At 42.5% G+C, this 27,120-nt stretch overlaps 1 protein-coding gene across 1 annotated transcript in view; it reads right to left on the reverse strand.

Annotated features, from left to right (window-relative positions):
• Nucleotides 1-255: 255 nt before the first annotated feature.
• The window catches only part of GFPT1 (glutamine--fructose-6-phosphate transaminase 1), a 27,259-nt gene continuing 394 nt past the window's right edge, over nucleotides 256-27,120 (reverse strand). The window contains 19 exon segments of the mRNA XM_042886755.1: nucleotides 256-4,040; nucleotides 4,617-4,778; nucleotides 5,507-5,674; nucleotides 6,221-6,348; nucleotides 6,646-6,760; nucleotides 8,497-8,654; nucleotides 9,995-10,115; nucleotides 10,814-10,911; nucleotides 11,035-11,130; nucleotides 11,770-11,933; nucleotides 12,907-13,012; nucleotides 14,775-14,828; nucleotides 15,278-15,357; nucleotides 16,015-16,076; nucleotides 16,686-16,820; nucleotides 17,272-17,330; nucleotides 18,029-18,154; nucleotides 18,874-18,981; nucleotides 19,944-20,051. Of these exon segments, the coding sequence (XP_042742689.1) occupies nucleotides 3,996-4,040; nucleotides 4,617-4,778; nucleotides 5,507-5,674; nucleotides 6,221-6,348; nucleotides 6,646-6,760; nucleotides 8,497-8,654; nucleotides 9,995-10,115; nucleotides 10,814-10,911; nucleotides 11,035-11,130; nucleotides 11,770-11,933; nucleotides 12,907-13,012; nucleotides 14,775-14,828; nucleotides 15,278-15,357; nucleotides 16,015-16,076; nucleotides 16,686-16,820; nucleotides 17,272-17,330; nucleotides 18,029-18,154; nucleotides 18,874-18,981; nucleotides 19,944-20,051 (2,093 nt within the window). The 3' untranslated portion in view covers nucleotides 256-3,995.

The raw sequence follows: 27,120 nt of genomic DNA on the forward strand, positions 1-27,120 counted from the left end.
TATGTATTTAACAGCTGCCCGTAAATCTATGGCACTTCACTCCCGGCTCTAGTTCTGTGATTTTAATTGATACTATGGACACAGTCGCCTTGTTTCAAGGAACTACCATCCAAAAGCAGCCTCGTGGCTTTACTACTTGCACAGGAAAGGTGTTTTTTAAGAAGAACGTGTCCAAGCTGCTCATTTTACCTAAGAAAACAAATGAGCATTTGATACTTTTACATATATTTAACTAAAGACCAGTAATTCCATTTGTTTCATGTAGGGCACTTGATTTTATTCAAAGGGTAAGATACAAAAAAAGTAAGCAAAAAGACAAAACCCAAATTATAAAACACTACAGACAAAATAAGACATCTGCATATAGCACACAACAGGAAACAAGGTACAGTCTGGTCCCCACAAACCAAGAGAGCTGGATATGTACAAGCAGAGGCAAACAGACCCATAGGGAAGAAATGGTGGTATCTGCCATTTCAAATGTCTATTTACACGCACTGAATTGAAGGCAAGTAGTTTTATCCTCTGATTCAAAACCAATTCCTTATTTCTTCTTCCTGATCCGGTGGATGGACTCTGTGCTTTTTGAGGCAAATTTGGTACCATCAGGTGGGATCTAAAAATCAGCCACAAACTGTGGTTTGTGTCAAACCACAGCTGTGTCAAACTGCAGCTCCCCCATCCATCCTACATGCTGCTGCTTGTGCTGTGAAGGACTGCTACCAGAAGGGAGAAAACCCCTCATTCTGCACTAATTTTGGTCCTCCTTGAGCTTTTAGATGTCTCACTCTGCAGCTTAACCCAACCCAGCTAGTCCAGGCTATCCTTAGGGATACTAATTAAGCAAGATTGCATGCTGTTATACATGTGAGGGTCTCCACTTGTCTTAGAGCTTTCACTAGTGCAGCGCTTTACATACAAAGAGACTTTACGGACAAGGATATGGACAGAATGGCATCCCCAAACCATCACTGCACCCCACAGATACCTGGCTATCCCAACACTGCTCTGGGCTCCTTGCAATGATGTATGTGCAAACAGTACTCAATCATTTGACAAATTCAGAGCTGAGTACAGCCTTTCTTCAGTGCAGACAGAAGGAAAAACCTTTCTGGCCAACATAAGCAGTAATAGGCAGCTGCTGTGCAAAATGAGAAAGGGCTTTATTGGTGTTTACCCATGGCTGGATTTTAGTGAAGAGCTGCTGGATGTCTGCACACCTCCACCAGGAGGAGGGAGTTGGACTGGCTCAGTAAGCAAAACATTCATTCTGGAGAGTAGAAGACTGACTGCTGTTAATAAATATCACAAGACATTCTAAAAGTCCTCTAGGGAAAGAGAGAAATACCATCTGTTCATCAAAACACAACACATCTACACAAAATGAGGTAAGGAAAGCTAGGAAGAGTCCTTAATACAATCTGACTTCACACTGGCATGGCAATTAACAATGAGATGCTTTACGGATTCCCTACCATGCTCATCAAGGAAATTCTTCCTAGCAAGTGTCCTCCGTTGAAGCATGACAACATCCTACCTGCACGTTCTACACCTTTGTTTTGGCAGTTTGTACACTTGAGGCAGTTTGCTGGCAACCCTGCAGGATGCAGTGGGTGAATACTACCTTACTTCAGACAAATGAAGAATCTGTTGTGGAGACTTACAGAGAATAAGGATTTGTCTATCACAGCATTAAAACCAAAGAGCTCAGCAATATCTGTACAGTTACATCCAACAGGAGAGTGTCAGATTCATTACATTTTTCATTTAGAATCCTGTTCTTTGGTCCTCTTTGTACACAGCTTCCGCAAGTATTTAACAGCCCACATTTCCAGCCTTCTACCAAACAGCAATCTGCATTTTGTGAGGCTAACCACCCTGACTGCCATGTCAACCACTCTGTCTTCCAGGAGTGAGCTGGCAGACCATTATCTGCACAAGGCAAGCTAAAAGCAATGCTTGGTGCTTTTCTTCTGAATGGAATAGGAGAAACAGATCTTCAAACCATTCTCTTGCAAGTTCTTTCCCATCAGACCTCATGCTAATGAGAACACAGGGTGTGGTACTGCCTGTCCTTATGCTGGGCAATGGGAGAACCTTCCCTGGCTCCCAGCCTCCATGCTCAAGGTTCACAGCTTCCCTTAATAAGGTGAGTGGCAGCAGGAAGAGGAGCTGCCCCCAAGACTGTGAGCACTGAACACAAATTGTCTGCTGTTCCTCTGGGAGAATTACACCCTTTCAAAGAAGAGCAGTCTACTGGTCATGCCTAGGCAGAGGCACAGAGTAGGAGTCAGCACCTCATAAGCAACTGCTGTACAACTACAATGCAACACTTCCTATGCTGGCAACACAATGCATTCATAAATTAGTAGTCTGAACACAATATTAATAAACATACATAGGTTGGCTTCAACAAAGTTTCCAGGCACACAGCATTTTACTCATTAACATAACAAAACAGCCTCAGGCTGATTATGAACTGAAGTCAAACAGGTTACTGCGGTTCGGTATAAAGCAGAATTGCCACTGTCTTTGGAAACACTTCGTCTAAGCAGTCCTCTTCTGTTGAAAATCATCCACCAGAGCTGAGTTTTAATGGTAATGGATGGTCCCCAAACACTGTATTTGTTAAAGCAGTTTTCCAGGGGCAGAACTTCAAAATATTCACCAGGACTCAGAAAGCACTGCTTTCTGCCTTGTACTATGCTTCTGCATATATAAAGCTAATTCAAAACCCACCAGGCTAGTAGGAATTCACCTTCTTGCATTAGGAAACACTATGTTAACTGCCCTTTAATGACTTGTTCAACATCTCGAAGGCATATTTTCTGCATAACTTCTGCAAACTTGCTAAATAATCATTATCAATGTTCTTATTTTGTGGCTATCAAGTTATATATCCACCAATTTTACACCAGCTCAATTTGACACAACCACATATGACACTGCAACCATATGAACTGCTCCTAAATAAACCAGAACCCATGCACATACAGGACTCTATAACACAGCAAGCCTCACAGAGAGAGATTTAGTGCTGTCTCTGTTCGAAGGACAGAAGGCAGAAACCACTAAGTGATCTGCAGCAAAATAAAGCCCATTCCTTATGATCTCTTTGCAGCGCTACAGCTCTGAGGGAAAACCTTCATCCCACAACACAGGAAGAGGGCTGCTTGTTTAAAAACAAATTAAAAGCCAACAAAATAAACATCATCACCAACTGAGCACTGTTCCCTGTCCTTTTTTTTGGTAGGCATCCATGGTGCTGAGCCAGACACTTCTTCCACTTGCATTTGAAGGTGTGATTTCCACCATCTTCATGGGTACAACTACAAAGAGCTGCCGTGTCACATGGTGTGTCATGGCCCAGCTCTATGAGATTGTCAGCTGCTAGGTATTTGGCATAGGTAACATCTTTCTGAAGCAACATTACTTCTTCAGCACATTTACCACATGCTTAAAGCTTAAGAAACTGATACAGGTCAGTTGAATCCCCTTTTATGGATGAGGCAGAAATTGACCCAAATGCTCTTTTACAGTTTCTCCCACTGTTAAAATACCTGCACAAACATGACCATGACCAGCAGCAGCTCCTGTTCCAGTTGTATACTCTGCTATCACTGTCTGAGAGCACGACAGGTAATGCACTGAATTGGCTTCTCACCAACAGCTGGAGTGAGCCACACTTGGTAAGAAACAATGGCAGTATCTGAAAGTATAGTGGAGGGCCCTTTACCTAGAAGACTCAGTAATCTTTAAAGAAAACCATTTAATAGCTTCCATGGAAATCTATTGTTCAAAAAACCCAAGGCTATTGGCATACCATGTGGAATCAATTTGACAATCACTAATGTAATGGAATTACAGTGATCTCGTACACAAACAATCAATTACCAAAATAAGATTTACCTAGGGGACTTTAAAATCAAGTTATTTTGGTACCAAAAAGAGTCTTTCAATTAATTCCCCTTTGCCCCTATGATTCAGTTGATCTTTCACTCTACAGTTACGGACTTGGCCAGATTTCTTGGAAAATCAACCTGCAGAGAGGGAGGAGAAAGAAGATGCTCGTGAGTATTTACACACTTTCTTTGTGTACAACTCTGTAACGTGTGGAGTGTTGGTTCTGTGTTTACACTGAAATCAACTGAACACATTTCCCTATTAATGAGGATAATCAGTGTAGAAGAACAAAGGACTCAGTCCCTTTGGTGTATGCTGTTGCAGATCTCACATGCAGAAGGTCACTGCACTAAGAGGTAGAGACCAGTACCTGTGTTGTGATCAAATAACCAACACAAACTCTGTATATCAAACATCCTTCTGTGGATTTTTTAGCTTCCTCTTTGCTCCCTACCAGCCATCCAGCACTAGAAAACAGATACATCCAAGCTCAAACTGCACAGTTCTCAGCCATGTGTCACAGACCTCACATTTTGCTCACAAAATGCAGTTGCTAGGTCCACCTTTTAACGTGGTTCCAATAACTCAAGCAGTTACATAGACACCTCCCACAGACTTCCAGCCTCACCCAATACACTTTTTCTAGACATGCAGGTAGCAAGTACAAATGCAAGAGATGAGGAAGGGAATTAGGAAGATAATATTGTACTTACATCATATCCTCTGAGAACTGCAAGGTGAAAAGCCAGAAGCTGAAGGGGGATAACGCTCAGGATACCCTGCAGGCAGTCCACAGAATGGGGAACTTTGATTGTTCTCTTATTATTCTTAATAGTCTCAATGTCTTCCTTGTCACAAATGATAACAGGTCGTCCCTGAAACAAGAAAAGGCAAATTTTGAATTAAAACAGGTCTGGAACATTCTGTTTTTCACTTTTATTCAGATCAGTGGTGGCAAGAACTCCTCTCTTAATTCAGAACAAAACAGTTTAACATCACATGGACATCCCTGGAGTGTATTTTAAAGGATAAACAAAGTCCACCAGGCTTCTGTATCTGTTGCATTCTGTCAGTGTACTTTTCTCGTTAAAACACAACATCAGTGCATTTTGCATGTATATATGACTGCACGGTCTGAGTTGTTCCTTTTTCTGTGACCTGACTGAACTGGGAAATCCTAGAGGATTAAAAAATAAACTCCACACATCAAGCAGGAGTTCCTATGCATTCTCAGCTAGAGAAATACTGTTAAAACTGAAAACTAGCTCAGTTCTATTGGTTCAGCAGGAGTTATCTACAAATATCTTGAACCTAACCCACAGTGCCACAGAGGTCTCAGCCTCCATCTTCTATTACCCTGTAAGATTTGTAGCAAAAACTGTCATAAACTTAAGAATAAAGATACCAACCATTCTCCCTCCTGCTTGTTTTTTTTCCTACTTGTTTTTTGTTTTATACAAAACTGCCCATAACAACCACCTACCAAGCTCGCATTTTAGGCAGTGACACTATAGCAGATAGGTAGGGTGCCCTATAACAATAAAGCCGCTTCCATATTAAAGCCTGCATTTCTGGTGCACCAGAAGTTTTTACAGGTACTTACTTGTCGTGCAATGACCTGCTGGAGAGCATTCTGGCACTTTGCATACGTATGGTCTCTCATGATGATCATGATAACAGGCATGAGTTTGTCCACCAGTGCAAGAGGGCCATGCTTCAGCTCACCTGCCAATATCCCTTCAGAGTGCATATAGGTAATTTCTTTAATTTTCTAGATGGAGAAGAAAATAATCTTTCATAAGGCCTCATTATTTGTCATCAGTCAATGCATACATCATCACAGCCTGGAACTGGGCAGCTAAATACAAAGAGGATGCGTGCATGTCCACAGGTGACAGCAAAATGCCAAAAATAATCTTTTCAGAGGTAGAAATTGCAATACACATGTTGTAGGGAAGGAATGTGCTCAGTTTGGGATGCTGAGCACTTCTGGAAATGTCACCCCAACAGTTTAAAGAATTGATTTTATCAGGTTGCCCTGTCTGTAATGCAAACACACAAAATATTCCCAATGTGAAAGCACAAGCTGAAAATACATTTCAGTCCACTGTAGCCAGCAGCTATGATGTGAACTGTGTATCTTCACGTGGAAATAACAGCACCAATATGGCAAGTGTTATTTCACACACTACTTCAGCCTGTGTCAGCCAGCAGACCACACCTGCTTGCTGTTTATAAATCAGCTTGTAGCCAGGTGCCTAATCTAAGCCCACAGCTAAGTACACCTGAAAAAGTTTCAAATAAAGAAATCTCTTACCAAAGCTCCTTCTAGACATGTAGCATAGTGGTAGCCACGTCCCATGATAAGAACAGACTTCTGATGGTACAGCTCTGTGGCCAGCTTCTGGATCTCATCATCCATACTCAGCACTTCTTTAATCAAGTCTGAAAGAATTGAAGTTGTGTCTGCTTATAACCCTGCCTCTCTCAAACAGTACACATTGCCTATACTTCATATAACAGACAGCTATGACTTGCAGAGTGAACTGGACTCGTGTTTAATAGTCCAATTTAGTGCTGTGAATGCATCAGAGAGAATATAGTTGCAAAGTTACCATTGACAGTCACATTGCACAAATCTCAATCCTCCCATCTTTCAAATGCAAAGCTTAGGCACTGTCAGGTTCACCTGTGCTATTAAACATTACTTGGCAAGACGGAATCAATGCAATGTTTTCCTACCTGGCAGTCCTTTGAGACCACGCATGATTTCCTTGCGTCTTTCTTGCATAGAAATTCTGTCATCACACATCATGAGAGCAAACATCACCAAAGAGACAAACTGGCTGGTCTAGGCCTAGTAAGGGGAAGGGAGAAAGAAGGAGAGAGAAGCATATTATTAAGACAGAAAGCAAACAGCTGTCACCTACTACAACATCCTTCAATTAGCTGCTGATTTCATTCTTAATATATTACTAAATGGTAGCTTTCCTTCCAATCAAGTAGGAAAGAGGAACATGAGCAAAGAGCATTCCTAGAATTTCTGGCAACTACTAAATCCAGTTTTAGGACTATAGCTGTGTCCTTCTTCCTGTATTTGAGGGAGCAAATGATGACAGCACTGATGACCAGCAGACCCAGTGATGGAGACACACAGTGGAAGCCCACCACTACATCTGGACATTGTGACACTGCACCGCTGGCTGTAGGATTTTTGGACCACATGCAAGAGAAGTAATGCAAGCAAGTCACTGAAAAGGTGACTTCCCACCCTTCCCTCCCCCCAGCTCTTCAGGAACAGCTCCTGAACACCTCACCTTGCAAAGGCTCTCTAAAAGATCCCAGTGATGGGTATCACCAAGTCTGGGGAAAAATCATCTACACAGTGCTCAAGGCAACTCTGTCTGCAATAACATCTGAGGCACAGAATCCAACAGCTATTATGAAGGCAAGTCTTCGAATTCCTTAAAAGATCAGTGTTGTGATGAAATGCTCTGCAGAACCAGCCTAAGGTTGATGTCACTTAGAAATAAGATTAAGGTTTGTAGTAGTTCTGCCCCTTTCTCAACCATGATCAAAACAACCCCCATGCTGAATACTGGAGAACAGCTCTGAAGGAATTTTAAAAAGCTTGAATGATGGTTACTAGGAGAGTTTGATACAGAATGTGACCTCCTACTTTTGGGTAGCATGCAGTTGAAGACGTGTTACATTATCTATCGTGTGTTCTCAAAATGAACTGGAATATACAGCCTTAGGGGAGAAACTCTTCCAGTTCACATTTCATATATGCACAACTTTGGTAGCTCCTCACATTTCCAGAAAGAAAATGCCATTTTCAGTTATCTCCAACCATTGGCTATATGAAAACAACACAGCAACAAACAACTCATTCAAAGTTTTCTTGTAAGAGACTCATGAATTTTCCATGATCAAATTCCCCACTGAACTATTAAACTCCAATGTGGTTTTTGGCTGAATTTATGTAACAGATTGACATCATCTCGCCTCTAAATATAACTAAATCAAAGCAGATTTCACTGTGCAGAAGTACTTCACTGAAATGAAATGCAGCATAGCACAGTATTTTAAACTGTATCACATGCAGCCAGATACACCAACCAGAGAATAACTCTTACATGGACACAAAAAATGGGTTTATTTTATCCACCATTCCCCCATTTGCTAAAAGTAAAGCTTTAACATCAGCATTCTTTGGTAAAGCAGTGTGATTCAGGGCAGTTATGTACTAAGTTTCTGAAGTTCTTACTACTTCCTTTTCCATCTTGAGACCTAATTTTAAACCAAGACTTTAGCTCAGGACAAATGACTAAGAAGAGAATTTTTGCCTCTTAGGGCATTTTTCTCTCTGAGACCCCTTTGTTTTCAACATTTAACACTGCTTCCTTGCAATATTTCCTTTACAAAATAGAAGAAAGCTCTTTGCAAGATACAAGAAAAGGAAAATGAATAGTATTGATGCACACACGATCACTGACTACACAGTCATCCATTACAACGTTTAAAAAGGGAATAGAAAGCATTCTGAGGACTCATATAATAAGAGAGTAAGGTCTGTGAACTTGGTATTACCTTGGTACTGGCAACCCCTATCTCTGGTCCTGCATTGATATGGACTCCACAATCCGTCTCCCGTGATATAGAGCTGCCAACTGTGTTGGTTATGCCTACAGTTAAGGCTCCTCTCTCTTTGCAGTACCGAAGACCCATCAAAGTATCTGCTGTCTCACCTGAAAAGACACATTTTCCAATGCTGCCATTTGTATCAGTTACTCCAGCCACTGCAGATGTAGAACTGCAGTGCTTTCCCCAATAGAATCTTAAAGGTTTGTATTTGTCTGTAAGCAAAGGAGTCAGCAATTTAAAAGATAGGTTTAAATAAACTCTGTGAGTGGGAAAATATAGTCCTCACACTGGTGATCCCAGCAGTGATGTTTGTGGGCTGAGATCCACAGATGAGACTAGAAGCTACCATATATCATATCAATTTGCCTTTCTCCTAAAAGAACACCTCTTTTGAGGTGCTCCTGTCCATACAACAACAACAGAAAAACAAAGCAAGTTAGGTTCACTTCTACTTCAATATTCCAATACAAAAACAACACTGGCTGCACGCTGCATAACATACTACCAGCCAGTAGGGTGGAAATCTAAGGGTAGAAAAATAGATTTATGAGTGGGGGTAAGCGGGGGTTGAGCATTTACTTTGGTTTGGTTTTGTAATGCCTGATGAACAAGCTTAGGTTCCAGGAAAATCCTTGTTTGCATGCCACATCCAACACTTCAGGGGAAAGATCTATCCCCTAGGGTGTCCTCAATCAGTTGCCTGCTACATTTGGGACAGTGCAACTTGTAAGAAAAAGCAAAAGGTTTCAAAATCAGGGAAAAAGCTGCAACACTTACATGAGTCCCCTATAAGGGACACTCTAAGTTACCTGCCACTTTGCCACCTGAAGTGTATTTCATTGTATTGAGGAAAAACTAACCACTAGTTTACAATAACAAAGCCGAAAATCAGCTGCAACAATCTGCAACTAAAATGAAGATAAATAAATTCTTGCTATTGCCCTTGAAAATACTTTAAATAGGATATATCACTATATTTCTTTTTAAGATAAGCATGTGTTTTCTCACTCATCCCATTCCAAGGCTGCTGTACTTTTCCTGCAGTAGTCTTCCACAGAGCTGATCCACCATGCAGCTCAGTATCTAGTACAGCTTTAACTAAAGAACTACAACTATTCAATAAAACTACTGTGTTGCCTTTACCCAGACCTCAGAAGAATGTTTTTTCAGCCTTCTGGTTGATGGAGTATTTCCTCACAGAGAAAGGAAACAAAACCACCATCACCATGTGTAAGGCTCAGCTAAATGAACTCATGCAGATGGACAGGGGGAGAACCACTCCATTTTTTTCCCCCCCATCTCCTGTATGTTTGTGCTAATTTCTTCCTTTGCATGTAGGATTTGCAGTCCTACAGACAGGCACAAGAATTCAGCCCCGCTGACTTTGGCCTCCCAGGCTTACAGGAAAGATATGAGCGAGTTGGGTGGTAAAGTGAGACCATACCTGACTGGCTGATGAAAAAGCAAACATCATCTCTAAAGACAGGAGTGTTTCTATCCAGGAAATCACTGGCTAGTTCAACCATCACAGGTAATTCAGTCAGTTCTTCCAGAACCTGACGGGTCTGGCAAACGGTAATGTTAGAAAGATATTACTAACAAAATACATTTAAAAAATTAGAACTAGATTATATTCTCTCAGTATACTCAAGTTACATACAACTACCCCTGTGAAAAGCTACCCTGCTTCTGCCCCATATAAAGCCTATAGGGCCATATATGCTATAAAGGCCATATAGGCTATAAAGCATATAGGGCCAACTGCTTCCAATCCTTCTGAAAAATTCTTCCTTCTTATAGAGTGTTATTCCATCAGACTGCAACTTCTATTACTGGTGAATTCAAGAGCCACCAACAGTATCCAGGCCAAGCCAGAAACTTGTTGTAGCTACTCAACTGAATACCGTCAACATTTTCATAGAGCACTCAAGTGTTCAAACTTTTAGTTCCTATCTTGTCCCTGGATGCACTCAAGGCCAGGCTGGATGTGGCTCTGGGCAGCCTGGTCTGGTGGTTGGCAACGCTGTCTGTGGCAGGGGGGTTGAAAACAGATGATCTTTGAAATCCTTTTCAATCCAGGCCATTCTATGATTCTATCTTTGCTGCTGGCAATTTGAAAGTCTGGTAAATGCAGTTTCCAAAGGATCTTCACCAAGCAGCACACATTTGCTTAGCATTATCATTTCATCCTTATCCTGCTCACAGATGCAGCATCATTCAGTTCTACCTACAGCTCACAAACAGATAGAGACCGACCACTTACTGCAACTCCAGCATGGTAACTCGTCCCGCAGGCAATAAGGATTAGACGACGACACCTCTGAATCTCCTTAATGTGATCCTTCAAGCCACCAAGATTCACTGTAGGCAAGATTCAGAGAGAAAAATTAGGGTGGCCAAGTACCAGAACTTCTCAAGATTACTGGTGTGAATAATTGTTGGATGCTGCGCCGCCAGAAATAAAGAAGGATTCATCTCAATTACCAGTGTAGTCATCAAAGTTGACCCTTCCTCTCATGGTATTAACAACGGATTCTGGCTGCTCAAAAATCTCCTTTTGCATGAATGAGCTGAAGTTACCTATAAAATAAATAAGAGACAAGATAATACTTTTATTTACTTTCAGATAATTTACGTTCACATGGGGAAAAGCTTTAAATCAGAGTCACTGACATGCCAGTTATCAGTCAGAGATGATTTTTCATTCTTGTACCTAATGAACCTTCATTTCATTTCATTTTCTACCAAAGCATCAGTTCATCGTAAGAACTAGATTCAAGGTATCAGAATGTGTCAACTAATGGTTAGATCCAAGCTGGCTAGGGTTCAATCTCAGAACATACCAATGCTTCCAAGAATCCTCAGCCCCACAATTCTCGTTATGGTGTTAGCTTGAGGAAAAGTCTCATTAGATGCAAGATCAATTTCTTGCACCACGAGGGTGAGGTCAAGCACTGGAACAGGTGCTAAGAGAGTCTGTGGGATTTCCATCCTTTGACATACTCCAAACTCAACTAAATAATTATCTGAACAACCTGATTTGGGTTGTCAGTATTAGAATTACCATCAGATTTCAGTCTCTGCTCTCTTACTTGAATAAAACAACTTGATCCAGGTTGTGCAGGGCCAGATCCAGATCCACAGAGGTCCTTCACAACCTGAATAATTCTTGTGACGGTGGGTATGTGCAAATACCCAGGTGACATTCAGAAGAGTTACCCTTCATAATCTGTTGAAGCTCCATCTGCAAGGTTTGCACGGCACGCCCAGGGTGATCGCCTGCTGTACGTTTGATCCGGTGGATGGAGAGACGGCCATCAACCACAGCTGCTACATCATCATCCTCAAGGAAAATCACTCTGTTGGTATGCTCAATGACAGCGCTATAAAAGCATACATCATGTGCCGTAAGACATTATTTGCCACAGAAATACGAGGGCTACAGCCCTATTTATAATTGAACATAAAGATTTTAGAAGTTACTTGTATCAGTGGAATTTTATTTTTTAATGAGAAGAACATTTCCACACTGCCAATAACTGGATTTTTCCCATCTACCTCATTGTTGAGCTCAGTGCCTGCTTGAAGAAGAAACTATGAGCTCCTCAGACAAAGTAATGGAATCTAAGCATTAGGAGCTAGAGTGGAAGTCATGAAGAAGGTAACACACAGGATGCTCAATTGCAGGTGCGAGTCCCTTTCTTTTTCCACTGATGAGCAATCATTCCTCCTTGCATCTCATTTTCCCCCATCTATAAAACCTTGGGCAACCTGGCCATCTCTTAAAGTACTTCAAGATCTACTTAGACATACTCCAAGCACTGGCTACTAGCAAACACCTTCCCTGCTTGCAGGTTACTTGAGGAGTGCCAATATTGGAATTACCATTAGATTTCAGACTCTGCTCTCTTACTCAAAGAGAGCTGCACTGAAGCACATCGGCTACTATTTTAGCAGTTTTTGTTCTGACCTTGGGTGTGCTCTGTGAGATCAGAGCATGGAGGGATACCCCAAGACTCTTCAAAACACTATGACAAAATGCCCTGTTGATTTGTGCACTGCAGTGTTTTTACATTTCTGCAACAAGTATCGATTTCCCCAATACACAGAAAACCACCAGTTCCGATAAAGCTGTTGTTAAGTCATTCCTTCCTACTTTCACTAAAATAGGCCACCTTTGACAACAGAGGAATTGCCCATGTACAGAGATCACTGGAGAAGCAGCATCTGTCCTGTTACTTTGGTCTGTGCTCTCCCAGGTTTCCCAACACACACCTCTGGAATCTTAACAATAGTTAAGATTTGCCTCTAAAGAACAAATCTATATCTACATTGAAAGATGCTGTAGCACATTACCTAGCATCAGAAGCAAAGTAGTATTCCACAGCTTTCTCCTCAACAGGGAAGAGGCAGGTGGTGCTGTCCACACGAGACAGGTTGCAGCTTCCCTTCTTATCCTTACCTAAAAGACACAAAGGTTAGGAACTGTACACTACTGTATAGTTGTCAGTACAGCACTGTAGGAACTGTACTGACAAATGCAGAATAAGCTGCAGGGTTATGCTCAGCCAAAGGTCCCAAGGCACAATACCAACATGAAGCACTATTTCCATCACTGTGAGCAGTCACAGTAAATTGAACAGCAACAACAAATAGAGGGCAGCACACCAATAATTACATCATGGTGCACTTTCTCAGTTTGCTTACATGCTTTTAATGTGCTTTTGAGTTAAACCTGCAAGCGTAACACTGCATGCAGAGTTTTAAGTTTATAGAAAAACAGCAGTAGAAAAAAGTTCACGTATGACTCCACTAGGAAAAAAGTACTCATACTGTTTTACGAGCAGTCACATTTACCAGTATGTTCCCAGTTGAGTATGTCCTGTTTATCATTACAAATGCCTCCTGTGCTCATGTTTCACTAACTGTCCTGAAGCTTTGAGAAAGCAAGCAGGATTGCTCTTTTTTTGTCAGTGATTCTTGTCACCAGATGACATTCTTTCACGCCACCTGAGCACCACCAGCTTTAATTCAAACCTCTTTCTGTCTGGCTGAGCTAATGCGCTCAGACACAAATGAGGGATTCATGATTAAGCACTTGGCATTGCTCCTGAGATACCAAATACAAGTTCTGAGTTGGATTCAAGATTTGCCTTACTCTGCTGGGAAGGAAGTATCTAAGAGGACTGGAGCACATAGGACTAAGAACCAACTTCATTTGGTAACGTAATGCTGAGATTTCTAACGCTGCAAACGTAAAGGAAAAATACTGCTTTCATGTTGATACTTCGTAAGGTTCCACTCAGCCAAGAGTTTAGGGCCCTCCACTTTGTCAGGTCAGTAAATGAGGGAAAAGACAGAGCAAAGGTGTTAGTGGCCAGTCTCCAACAGAAGTACCCACACGATCAAAACATGCAAATTTTGCTTCTCAAAATGACTTTTTGACTTTACTATGTTGCAATGCTTTCCTCTGTATCTTAACCAAGGAGCGGCTGAAAAGTTACAATGAGTGTTATCAACCAGTTATAGCTCTTACCTATTTGCCCAGAGGTGACCCAATTATCTATGGGTACCTGGATTGTTGCTGCATAGCACCCACTCCCCAGCGACTAGAATCTATGAGCAACACAGAATCTTTCCCCTCTAAATCAAATAACTGAAATGCCATGGAGAGTTAACACGGGTACAATGAAAGGGAGTAGGGATATGTCTGGAGTACATTTTAATACCGTATCTCTCTCCCGTACCACAACTCCAAGCACACAGCAGATCTGCAAAGGCACTGCTGCACAAATGAACAATGCTGCTCTTTCCAGCTCCAGATGTGAACTCAGTTCATCAGATCACACATGAAGGTGTGATTAAATTAAGTACTTAATATTAGGACAAAACATTTTTAATTTCGTAAGTGCCCCATATATTTCAAGCTGAACAAATACAGCCCTGTTAATAGAGCAAAGGAAAGTGAGCTGCAGTCACATGTAAACCTCACTGTCAAGCATTAGGGCACAACACTTGAAATAGGTTCAGTGGATTTTCCTGTGTGTCGCTCATAGCGCTTGTGATCCAGAAGAAATTCCAGCTATCCCATTTGTTTCACTAGATTACATGGAAAGCAATAACCACACAGTAAAGAGACAAGGTATATTTGCTTCATTTTTGATTCCTAACAAACTGGAGGATTTGTCTGAAATATCAGCTACGAGATTTTCTTTGGTAGGCACCTTCCTCCACATTTATGGATATTCCATCAAAAGAATGATCCATAGACTGTACAGCTGAAAGTGTAATTGGAAAACAAAATTCACATCAGTGGGGGAAAAAAAAAAAAAAGGGTGTTACTTACATACATGAGGAATTACTGCTAATTATCCAACATCAACCAAGATTAAATAGACAGCTTACTAGGACAGTTTCTCATAATGCAGCAAGGTATCATTAGCAGCACCATTTGGAAGGAGGAAAACATACTGGGACAGTCGTTATGATCACTGTAGCATTCAGAGAATGACTCAGTGCTCAGTAACTGAATGGTTTTAACAATTTTCATTATGGGGGAATAAAATAAGGTTCGTGACAGTGCTGGCAAAGCACGTTCTTAAAAGCAAATAAACTTCTGAATGCCACCATGCCACACACATAATATGAATGTAAGGATCTAAGTTGAACAGTACTGCATTAAGATGCATTTTGCTTGCAGTCACAGGACATTAAACCTCATGCTTACCTGTACGGTACAAGATGGGGATGTGGTCAGTGGAGAGCTTGTGCTCACTGCGCACTCCTATGAGCAGAGGACTGCCGCGCCTGCAAGACACCGAGTGACAATCCTCAGCACCCAAAGATTTGTCTAAGCTAAGACGTGTCCCAAATTCAGCATTAGCTCTGCAACTGTAACCCAAGTCCCAGATGCCTGAGCCAGGAACACAAGGACTGCTGCTCACTGTGTGCACCTACGGTTATTGGCATGGAAGTTTGAACTTGGTTATTATGTTAACACATGTGAATAATCAACTGGACTGATCCTCATGTTCAAAGGTGGAGAAAGAGGCTGGCTTGTCTGCAAGTCAAATGAAGCACTTGCCCACACGCTGCAAACACAGAAAAGAGAAAATCCATCTCCTTTTAAAGCTCTTGTAACCAAAAGTCTAGAGAAAAAGCTGTTCCTCCCAAAGCTCAGAGCTGCCCTGTTCCAATTGTAACACAGGTTACAAAGAAACCTTTAAAATACTATGTGCACCCTTCCAATGGAACCATTCTGCTCTTTGGAATTTTCTGTTATACTAATTGGAAAAATGAAAAACAACGGTCAACCTCACCCAACCATATATACCCTACCATATACACCATACACCCTACCATATACCATGAGAACAATCTCTGTTGTCTTCTATCTTGGCTTAGGAGGGAACATACCTCGAGGCTGGGTGCACCAAGACAGGTTTTTAATACACAAATACTTACCTTGTACCAACTGCTTGACCAGGATAATGAACACTTTTGAATACGAGGGCAAAAGCACCTTCCTAGAATGAAACAAATACAAATGGTTTATCCCCCTTCATTTGAGGCCAGGGCAGGATTTTAGGCATCCCAGCATACAAACTACACTTACATTTCTGTAAATATATTAGAGATACTGAGCAGATTTCACTGATGCCTCGGAGCCACCAGGTGCCCTGGGCTCCTCCTCAGCCACTCAATGAGTTCTGAATTACCCGGCAGTCCTTGCACGCACTCCTGTGTTAGCTCACAGGGAACTTACAAGGGAAAAAGCTGATAAAAATCAACATTTGTTCCTGTCTGCAGTTACTGCAGCTTCTGCCAAAGAAATCTTCACTGGAGAAAAAAAAAAACACCTCCTGAGCAACACGCCCTGGGAAGAAATGTGCACTGTGATGGATCCTGGTCCTGCACGGTTCAGCCACAGCTGACACATGGAAGCCAGGCTGTGCAGTGGAGTTCCCACCAGGGGTCAGCATCTCTTCCAGACGGAGACTGCAGGCAGACTGCAAGCACACACTGCCTGGACCTGACCGTTTCTCTAACAGCACTCCCTGTGTACTGCTCCCAGGATGCGCGTCTGTCCCCATCCATCCCTGTGCTCCCACCCCACACTGTGCCCCATGCATTACCAGCTGCTGGATGACTCTCTCCACCAGGGTGGTGAAGCTGATGTCGTCGCTGTCTCGGTTGTCATACATATACTTCACCAGTTTGGCAATGCTCTCTGTGTCCGTCTCTGACTCAAAGTCATAGCCCTTGCTCTCCTGCAGCAACAGCACACATTGGTTGTGCCCACTGTTTCCCACCTCCTCCTCCTCTTCTTCCTTTCCATTTTGCTTTTCATCTTTCATTTTCTCCCTCTCACCCACTCACCCATCCTTTCTTCCCACTCCATTAATCCAAGTGAGAAAGTGGAAGTGCAAATGGGGGCACGAGTGCAAGAGAAAGCATGAGGTAGAGTGTACGCATCAGTAAATGCAAAGACGAAAGTGCACCAGTGCAAGGAGAAGAGCAAGAGTGGGTGCTTGTGAGTGTGCATGAGTTCAAGGGTGACTGTGAGCAAGGAAGCGGTACGGAGCAGGGGAGCAGGAGAGTCAGAGTGCAAGTGGAAGATTGAGAAAAGGAATGAATGCAGAATGAGCATGTGCTAATGCAGCTGGGGGGAGTGCCTGGGGGGCTCATGATTCCTCCCAACAACACCACAGTTCTGCTCACCAGGAATTTTCTCAGGTCTTTGTAGTTGGTGATGATGCCATTGTGGATGACGATGAACTCTGCAGACAGAGGTAGACACGGTTCAGTCTGGCAATTGGCACCTGCCTATGCCCACAGCAGCATAACACCCAATAAACAGCAGGGATTACAGACCTTTACGGTCTGTAAAGCCACCAGAATAAAAAGAAGAGTTTCTCTTCCTGGTATGATTTCCTTGCCCTTCCCCATTCTGTTTGGTTGTGAGTGGCAGAATAACGACCCTGCTGGAAATAAATGAACACTTCACTCCTCCTGTCAGATTGTTGGTGCTGTCCCCTGGGCTGCTATAGCAAAAAAAAAAAAAAACCAAAAAACCAAAAAAACAAACAAACAAAAAAACCAACCAAGCCACTTCTGTACAGTGGTGCTGATCAGAAAATAAAAAAAAAAAAAAGGAAGATTAAAAAAAAATCTGAAGAAAATTTAGGTAGATTCTTACCATCCAATTTCATTGTATTGTTAACTCTTCTTACCCTATGGCCACGCACCCGCTGAACCCCTGGGATGCTGACCCCCCAGCCCTCCATGAGATCAATTAGTAATGCAAGCAGCTCATGAGAACTTCCCCACAGTGAAAATCAGACTCAGTCTCCTCCAGCTTCCCTTCTCTGCACTCAACATCACAGTCTGCATTAAACCACCCATTCTGGATCCAGCCACCCTTCCCTGTGACGTTTTAGGTGTCCCAGAAAGCCAGATGCCAAGCAAACATTCTCACCGTTGTTTTTATCCGAGCGCTGCGGGTGGCTGTTGATTGGATTGGGCTCTCCATGGGTAGCCCAACGGGTATGCGCGATTCCAAGATGCACGTCAAACTCAATGTCGAGATCCATGTCCTGCTGCTCTGCAGGCAAAAGCAGGAGAAGTTTTATTAACCCGACCCAAAGCCACTGGGAGAATATCATCCCATCTCCCAGGTTCATAGAGATAGCAATACTGGGCAGCTAGAATAATTGACAAACCTAACCAAATGTCAAGCTCTGACCCAACAACTTTGTGACTCTGTGTTCAGTACAGATGTAATGAATCTAGCTTTAAAATCAAGGAAATACGAAGAAAAGCAGATGGAGAAGACCTCATTTTGTGCTCCCTCCTTAATTTGGCAGTTACAGACATCAGTGCCTGCTTGTAGCCATTCACCTACTTCATTGCTATGCAGATTGACTGCTTTACGGGTAGAAATGTAAAATTCAACCGTTGAACTTATTAGTACATTCTTCTTGCTTCATGGCCAAGCTCTAGATGTCTAACAGCCATCTCCCAGGATCTCCCATTTACCCAGTTCAAGGAAACTGTTTGCTTTGTCAGGATTTAAACTCTATTTCAAATCTGTTTAACATTAATAGCATGTGATTACTTCTTTCTGAGAAAAGAGGGTTTCTCTGTAGCTTCATTCTCTCAGGTCCTCTGCAGCACATGTATGAGTACTTACACCTCTGGCACTTTACCTAGAAGTTATTCCCAAATAAGTGTTTTTCTGCATAAAATAGATGATAATCAAAACACAAATGACATGAGAGCGTTTCAATGGAAGAGAGCAAAGAGTGAAAGAACAATACATACTGTGCACCTCTTCATCCAGAGCCTTCACTTTCCCCTTCTGTTTGATAAGCTGGATTTTGCAAGCATTAGCTTCCCAGTCTTTGTCATTGCCACCATCGATTCCCACACCTAAACATCATCATGGAATACAAAGAAATAGTGTGAAACGCAGAACACGCGTTACAGCTATTTATGTAAAGAAATACTGCTGCCTTTTTCCTTTACAATGCCTTTTCACTCTCCAGAGGAAAAGGCAAGAAACCCTTGAGACTGAAAGTCAATCTTCCTTTTGTCATCTTGGAGATATTTTCAATACCATGGTAGAGAGGTTGCAAATAGATGATCTTTAAGGTCCCTTCCAGCCCAATGCATTCTGTGATTCTACAATTCAAGTCATAGAATCACTGAATGGCTTGGGTTGGAAGGGACCTCAAGGATCATCAAGCTTCAACTCCCCTGCTGCATGCAGGGTCGCCAACCTCCACATCTAATGGTAGCCCAGGCTGCCCAGGGCCCCATCCAATCTGGCCTTGAACACATACAGGGACAGGGCATCCACAACCTCCCTGGGCAGCCTGTTCCAGCACCTCACCACTCTCTCTGTAAATAACTTCCCCCTGACATCCAACCTAAATCTTCCCTCCTTCAACTTCTAACCATTCCCCCTTGTCCTGCCATTATCTACCCTCGTAAAGAGTTGACTCCCCTCCCATTTGTAGGTTCCCTTTAGATAGTGGAAGGCTGCAATGAGGTAATCCCATAGACTTCTTTTCTCCAGGCTGAACAAGCCCAGCTCTTTGGCCTGTCTTCGTATGGGAGGTGCTCCAGCCCTCTGATCATCTTTGTGGCCCTCCTCCGGACCCTCTCCAACAGCTCCCTGTCTTGTATTGGGGGGGCCCAGTCCTTAAATGCCAGGCATCGAGAACACTTATAGAAACCCACATGTAGAAGGTTAAGCCAAACCTCCAACCACACAACCATATGCATATCCAATTTGTGTTTTAGCTTCCTTCAAAAGCAGAAGACAGTAGAAAACATCCACAACACTATGAGAATTGCTAAGCCAAAATCCAAGAAAGAGCCACTGTTACCTGCAGAGTCATAACCACGGTACTCCAACCGCTGGAGACCTTTGATAAGGGTCTCCAGAATCTCTCTTCTTGTCCGGGGAACATGGTAGTTCAGGTAAGCAAATATGCCTGTGTAAGAAAAAAGAGCATAATGTCACCATAAAGTCACAACTGAGGAAAATTGGGTTTTTGGTGCTTAAGAACCATTTTCAAGATGAATTTTGCCTGAATTAGCTTTCCTAAGTTCCTCCCACAGAAAAATTTGGGAAATCTTAATTTAACTCCTGCAAATCAACACTTTCAAAGTAATGAGGTTATTTTTCCAGAGGGCTGCAAAGGCTGATAGATCACCGCTTCTATTTTTAAGCAACTGGGATGCAAACACATCATGGTGACAGGGATACGCAAACTCCTGGATCTCCAACACCAGCTACAGCTCTATTTCAGAAAGATTAGCTTCGGTGCCATCACGGAGCAGGAACATGCAAAGACGTTTGCTGGATACTAGAAATATCCATGCTGGAAAATTGTCATTTCCCTCTTTTTAAAGGAGAAAAACACCTGCATAGAATAAAAGCAGTTTCATGCAAACATACACACACGTTGAGAAGGGAATTGAGTCACCCACCCACTCAAAATCCTTCTTAAAGACATCGCAATCCCAAATCCCAATTTTTTTTTCCTCCAAATGGTGCTGCCATATAACGTTCCTCAGTTCCCAAACTTCTGCATGGAAGATTCTACCTTCATGATGAGTCCTTCCTCAGTGTCTTTTGCTCTTGCCTTCACTTCTCCTAAACCCAAAGCCTTTCCCCACAACCACCTGTAAGAATATCAAAGCTAGAATTATAGAAAACTACAATTTCTCTTCCTTTGCTCCTGACATCCTACACCAACCAGCTGTTGCCACCTCTCAATGGGATCTGTTCAACCTGTTCTTGCACCTAAATGGACCGAATGAGTCCGTCACCCACAACCCTTGCAATGCACAGCTGAAATCTCCACAAGTAATAAAACAGCAGTCAACAACCTTGACCACGTTTCAAAAGCTCACTCTGCTCTCACCCTCCGAACTCTTCTAGCAAAACAAAAATTTTACAATTTGAGACACTTAGTTCACTCCGATTCTAAAAACTGCATCCCTCAGACACACAGCAGTCCCTATTCACAAGTGAGCTGACTCCAAAGAGTTGTCACCCAGGCTGACAGGCGGCGTATTTCAGCTATATCCTAGATGCCTGAAATCCTCTATGTGGCTGTATGCATGATCTATGAATATACAAATGTTATAATTATGAAATATAAGAGAGGTTGGCTAAGCAGGTTATTACACCAAAGAAAGAATAGGCAGAGTGCTTATTCTTGACCTGGACTCGCTGTAAAACTCCAAAGGAGGGACCTCCAGAAAGAGATCCTTCTTCCCTGGCAGCCAGCTCTTAAATGGAGTCTAGGAAAGGTGAGCCAGGCTCCACCCCTTTCAGCAGCACAGGTGAATTGCCTTCACCTGTGCTCCCAGGGCTGACTCATTGCTTGCCTCAGGTGATCAATCAGAGGTTCAGGCCGTGATTCAGCAGTTCCCATACAACACATAATTACAGAAACATGAAAGCCACTTACATTTAGCTACACAATTTCAGTGCAGGAATGTCTCTCCCTGCTTTATGTATGGTCCTGTTTCCATCCAAACCCTTGAGCTGCCCACCTCTCACTGGTGGTTCTGGGCAGCTCCTTGTGCCCAGCAGCTCTCCATAAGGCCCTACAATCCCAGTATGGGGCAGCTCCTCATATTCAAGCAGCTCTCCATAATGCCCCACAATCCCAGCCTTCCCATCAAAAGTACATTGGCCATCTTGCTGTGGCACCACAAGACTCATCCAAGTATCCACGAGTTCTTCTACCTTCACAGCATGACACTACCCATGTGGGATAGGCTTTTTTTAGCAAATGAAGACTAATCATGAGCACTGAGGTGCTCTGGGGCTTGAATGCAGAACAAGGCCACTCCTGGAGCCCTTCCCTGCACAGAACCAGACACACAAGAGCCTCATTGATGGAGCACAGAAGACGCCTTCTTCACCAGCATGAGTGACTCACAGGCAAATAAACACTGGACAGCAAGCAAAGAGTGCACCAGAACTCCCATGAATTGAGAGAAGAAACTGTGCAAAAGAAGAGAGGACAGGGAAAGGGGTGGGAAAAGGAACAATCTAGGTGGTCTCAGCAGCTGCCTGCCGCCTCATTACCCAACCACCAGCAGCTCCAGGACTCCACAACAAAGAGCTGCGGAGGGCAGAGAGCCCCTCTCCGTGCAGCAGCGTCAGAAGGACACAAAACTGTTAGAGAGGATCCACAGGGAGAGCCCAGAAGGATGGGATAGGGTCTGGTAGGCAAGATGTATGAGAAGTAGTTGAGTACCCTTAGTTGGCTTGGCCCAAAGAAGAGGAGGCTGAGGGGAGGCCTCATGGTGGCCCTATTGCCCACGTTAATAGAGTTCAGTCACACATGAACTGATAAAAAGAGAAGAAATTACTCCCAGGCAGAGATGGCTCAACTGGAATGATATTGAAATATCATTTATTTATGCTTATACTGTAAACAACCAGAAGGCATCCATTGAGAAGGGAAGCATGTGCCTCAGGCATTGAAAATGTATTAATTATAGCATAACTGTATTCAGATTACTCATAAGGACTGGGGAAAAGTTGGAATCTAAGATGGAGAAAACTACAAAATGAAGTGATTTTTATCATAACACATAGACTGTGGAAAAAAGCCAACTATAAGCATGTAAATGGGATATTAATGCTGTAAAATATGCTACAAAGAAAAGAGACTTTTAAACATTGGGAGATCTTGAGAAGAAAGTAGATGGAGTGATAATGGAGAGGCTGCTCCAAAAACATAATTCTTGCACATTTCTATAAATGAGAAGGGAAGTATGATGAGCAAGTTTAAAGCATAGAGAAAAGAGCATAAATATGCATTAAAAAAAATTAAAAATAAACAGTGTAATATCAAGGACAGTAAGGCATGTGAGAATGAATGTGAATCTAGCAGCAAGTTAAAACTAAATACTTGAAGGCTCATCATCTATTCATGACATCTGATCACGATGAACTGTGTGTAAACAACATTTCCATTTACTGGAAATATTTCCATTTTCTCTTTCTCAAACATCCTATAATGAGGTAATTCTTCAGAGCTGGAGAAAGCTTCAACCCACACGTACACAACAGCATTTTTACTGCCTCTACCATCACCACTGTATTATTTGGGAACAGATGAGCAATCACATCTTATAATCACCTTCCATTTTTAAATACAATTCTGCTGCCCTCAACAGAGGAGGAAAAAAAAGCCCAAGGCATTAACTGCTTGTCATGCTTCACTGATTTAAGTGGGCTCTTGGAAAAAGAAAATAAAAATATTTCTCTCAGCAGCCAGCAAAAGGAGTTCTGCACACTTTGCTCTTGAGCTGCACCCCAAGGTACTGGCCACATCTGTGCAACCCTCCAGAAGGGAATATGGCTGTGCAAGCCAAAGGGTGCTCAGATGATGCTAACATCCCAGCATGATGCAAAGCACAGAAAAGAACCTCTTTTTATTCCCCAGCTGAACAAAGATCACTTTATCCTTCTCTAAGGTGGGATGTGGCAATGTAGGATGGCACAATGCAACCCTACCTTGTGTTTTACAGGCTGTAAAAGATGTTCTTTCTGCACAACAGAGATGTTCTTCTCCAGATCACATATTAAATCCTTATTCTCTCTCTCTCAGTGCTTATATTTGAATCAATGTAAATGACTCAAAAAATGAGAGGAAATGCACAGATCTCTACAGCTGTTTGAAGGTTCTGTACAGAGCGCTCCATCACAAAGTGACAATTATGCCATCAAAGTGACAACTCATTTACATCACAACAGTCAATAGAAGCACACTGGGTTGGATATTAGGAAAAAATTCTTCTTGGAAAGAGTGGTTGGGCACTGGAGCATGCTGCCCAGGGGGGTGGTGGGGTCACCATCCCTGGAGGTGTTCCAGAACCATGGAGATGTGGCACTAAGGGATGAGGTCAGTAGGTGTAGTGGGATGAGCTGGACATAGGGATCTTAGTGGTCTGTTCCAAACTTAATTTAATTCTACAATTCTAAATTCAGTGCTATACTGGTAGATTTCCATCGGCATCCCCCCACCAGCTCAGTTCCCTTCCCAGCCTCATCCCAAGTGCTGAAGATAGAAAAATCTGGACATACAGTCTGATTTTTGGGGACTTCTGTGTGTGGCCAGGAGTTGGACTTGATGATCCTTATGGGTCTCTTTCAACTTGGTATATTCTACGATTCTATGATTCCACGCAGAACGTTCCTTAAAACAGCCCACTAGAATTTCAGGTCCCAGCAGATCTGGAAACAAGAGTTTCACTTCCAGCTCAACATACACACTCAGCCTCAAGCCAACACTATTCCTTTTCAGTAATAATGTCACACCTGCACTCCAACTTGGGCTCTAGGACAAGCCAGAAAACCAGGCATCATGAACAGAATTTAATTACACTGTTTTGACAAGCCTTGAGTTGTATTTCAAGGTGAAATACATGCCACGTGAAATGAAAAAAACACTCATGAACTTCATTCTAGGCCATTCATTCATTAGAAGAGTAGTCATGTTTTACAATAGAATAAAATATTTCAAATAGTGAATTGACACAGGACTTTGCACACATGGACTGAACAGACCAAGCATCACACTAAGACCCGACACATACCAAGGGAAATTTGTTTTGAAGAGATTTTTACAGATTTGCTTAAAATCCTTACCCCAGCAGAGGGGATAGTCAGGTGCTTGAGAAACTCAGCTGTCTTTGAACCAATTTTTAATAATCAGGCACTAAAATTGAGCATTTCAATGGCAGCTATATAAAGATCCCCTTATTAACAGTTGACAGAATAGAGTTTTTACCAAATGGACATTCATTATTTCTACTGACAGCCACGCAAATACCTTTTCTGAGAATGTTCTTTTCCTGTGACCTTTTCGCTTCCCATGCTCTCTTATTTCACAGTAAGCTCACAGGAAAATGAAATGAATCACCACTTCCACATAAGAGCACATTATCTTCCCCAGTGTCTAGAATACATGAAGTAACTCAGAAGAGCTTCTCCTAATCCTTTTCTCACAAAAGCCAAAAGGCCTTCAGGCTAGGTTTACTGCCAGGTTAACAAATAACTTTATGCCCTACTATACACTGCTAAAATCACTCCAATGGATGATGCTATCACACACCCAGCAGGCAGCTCTGAAGAATCTTTTGTCGTGGTGACTGAGGATTACCAGACCCCTGGTTTTCAAGAAATGAGATGTAAGGCACTAAATATCACGTACATAATGTGCATGATAGACTGGGAAAAATCAGGAAAATAATCTCTTTCTTAAGCCCATTTTCATCTCCAGTGATCATCAATATCAGGATCTAAATTCTGAAACTCCTTTTTTGCTGTTCTAAAGCAGATGGTGGGTTTACTTATTTACAGAACAATCCATCAGGCCTGGCTACCTTGAAAGACCTGTTTTCCAAACCATATCATGGATGCCACTGAACTGGTTTGGTGCATTCAGACCAAAGCACACCCAAATAGCTGGTTAACTATTTAAACAGCAAGTTTGTAAAACACATCAAGAACAAAATCTACCCTTTTGAGATATGACCAAAAGCAAAAAGAACAGCTTATCTACGCACCAGACCCCACACTTGTGTTAGGCATCAACAAAGTGAACTCTGAGATTGCTTCATCTTCAAGGGTGCCACACAAGCACATCAGAACACAGGACTCTGGGAGGTCACTTACACAGAAATGAGAACATCACCTCAAGAGCCATCCCATCAGGACCTCGCAGAGGATGAAGGAGGAACCAGGGCTTGAGATATGGATTCTGTCACTCAAGAAAGCTCAAACCTCCACTGCAATTAAATGTATGAGCCCAGACAACGGTCATCCAGGTCTTGTGCCACCAGCTGGGCTGTGAATGACAGCAGCCAAGGAGACCACAACTTGTGCAGCAGCACCTGTTGGCTTCAAGCAGCTCTTCTCCTGTTTCCTGCAATGTTTTGCTGTCTTCATACACTTTCTGCATCCAGAAACTGTTCAGTTTATAAGATATTACTATTCCGTAGGTCTTCAGAGAAACATGCTCCCCTCATTTTTCTCTGCAGGATACATCTCTGGCTTCCAGAATACAGAATCCACCAAACCTTGATGTTTCTCCACCCTGTTTCATAAAACACTTCCAACATCTAAGAACAACCTTATGAAACAACCAATATGAAAAAAGAAAAAAAGGTTTAAAACCTTGAATGCAACTACATAACTACCCACAGAGTGCCTAGAGCTTCTCACAGTTAAGAAGATGAAGGCCAGAATGTTAACAGTGCCCATCCCAAAAGCTGGACCTCAAACAACAGAGCACCAGAATTACACCCCTATTCCTGCAGTCATCTGTTGGTAGTAACAACAATCCCTTCTATTCTTTGTGTTGTTTCACTTTGTACTTCCAACAGAAATTCAAGCAGCATGCACATGACGGAGTTGGATCCCTCCAACCTAATTAATTCTATGATTGTTAGAATTAAACAGAGGGTGAAGGACGAATTTCTGAGTGTGCCTTCATAGAGCTCCACAGCTTGTTAGCTTCCCCCTGCTTCAGTGACACAGAACCACTGAAAGAAACAGTCAATACAAACTGAATATGCAGAATGAAATCCTTGAATTGTTAACACTAGAAGAGACTTGGAAGAGAGCAAGAAAGTCCCCAGCTTCAACCCCACCCTAATGTGCCCACTGTGTCCTCATGTGCCACATCTCCATGGTTCTGGGACACCTCCATGCATGGTGACCTCACCAGCAACTGTGCTACTCCGTTACTACTCTTTGGGAGCAGAAATCATTCCCAATACCCAACCTGAACCTCTGTTGGTGCGACCTGAGGTCATCACCTCGGAGCAGAGCCGATCCTTATCTCATTGACAGCACCTATTCTGATTTTGCCAATAAAAGGAGAAGGGAAAAAAAAAAAAGGAAACGTGGGAACAAGCAAAAATAACGAACAGAGCATAGAACAACACGAAGGCAACGTGGTAAGGAGAGAAAGATGGATAAACTGCAGTTCTGGGGCCGAGAGATGAGGTAGGACAACCACAGCT

The sequence above is a fragment of the Lagopus leucura genome, unplaced genomic scaffold, assembly GCF_019238085.1.
Source record: "Lagopus leucura isolate 7727_CA_CO unplaced genomic scaffold, USGS_WTPT01 Super-Scaffold_100062, whole genome shotgun sequence".
NCBI classification, from domain to species: Eukaryota; Metazoa; Chordata; class Aves; order Galliformes; family Phasianidae; genus Lagopus; species Lagopus leucura.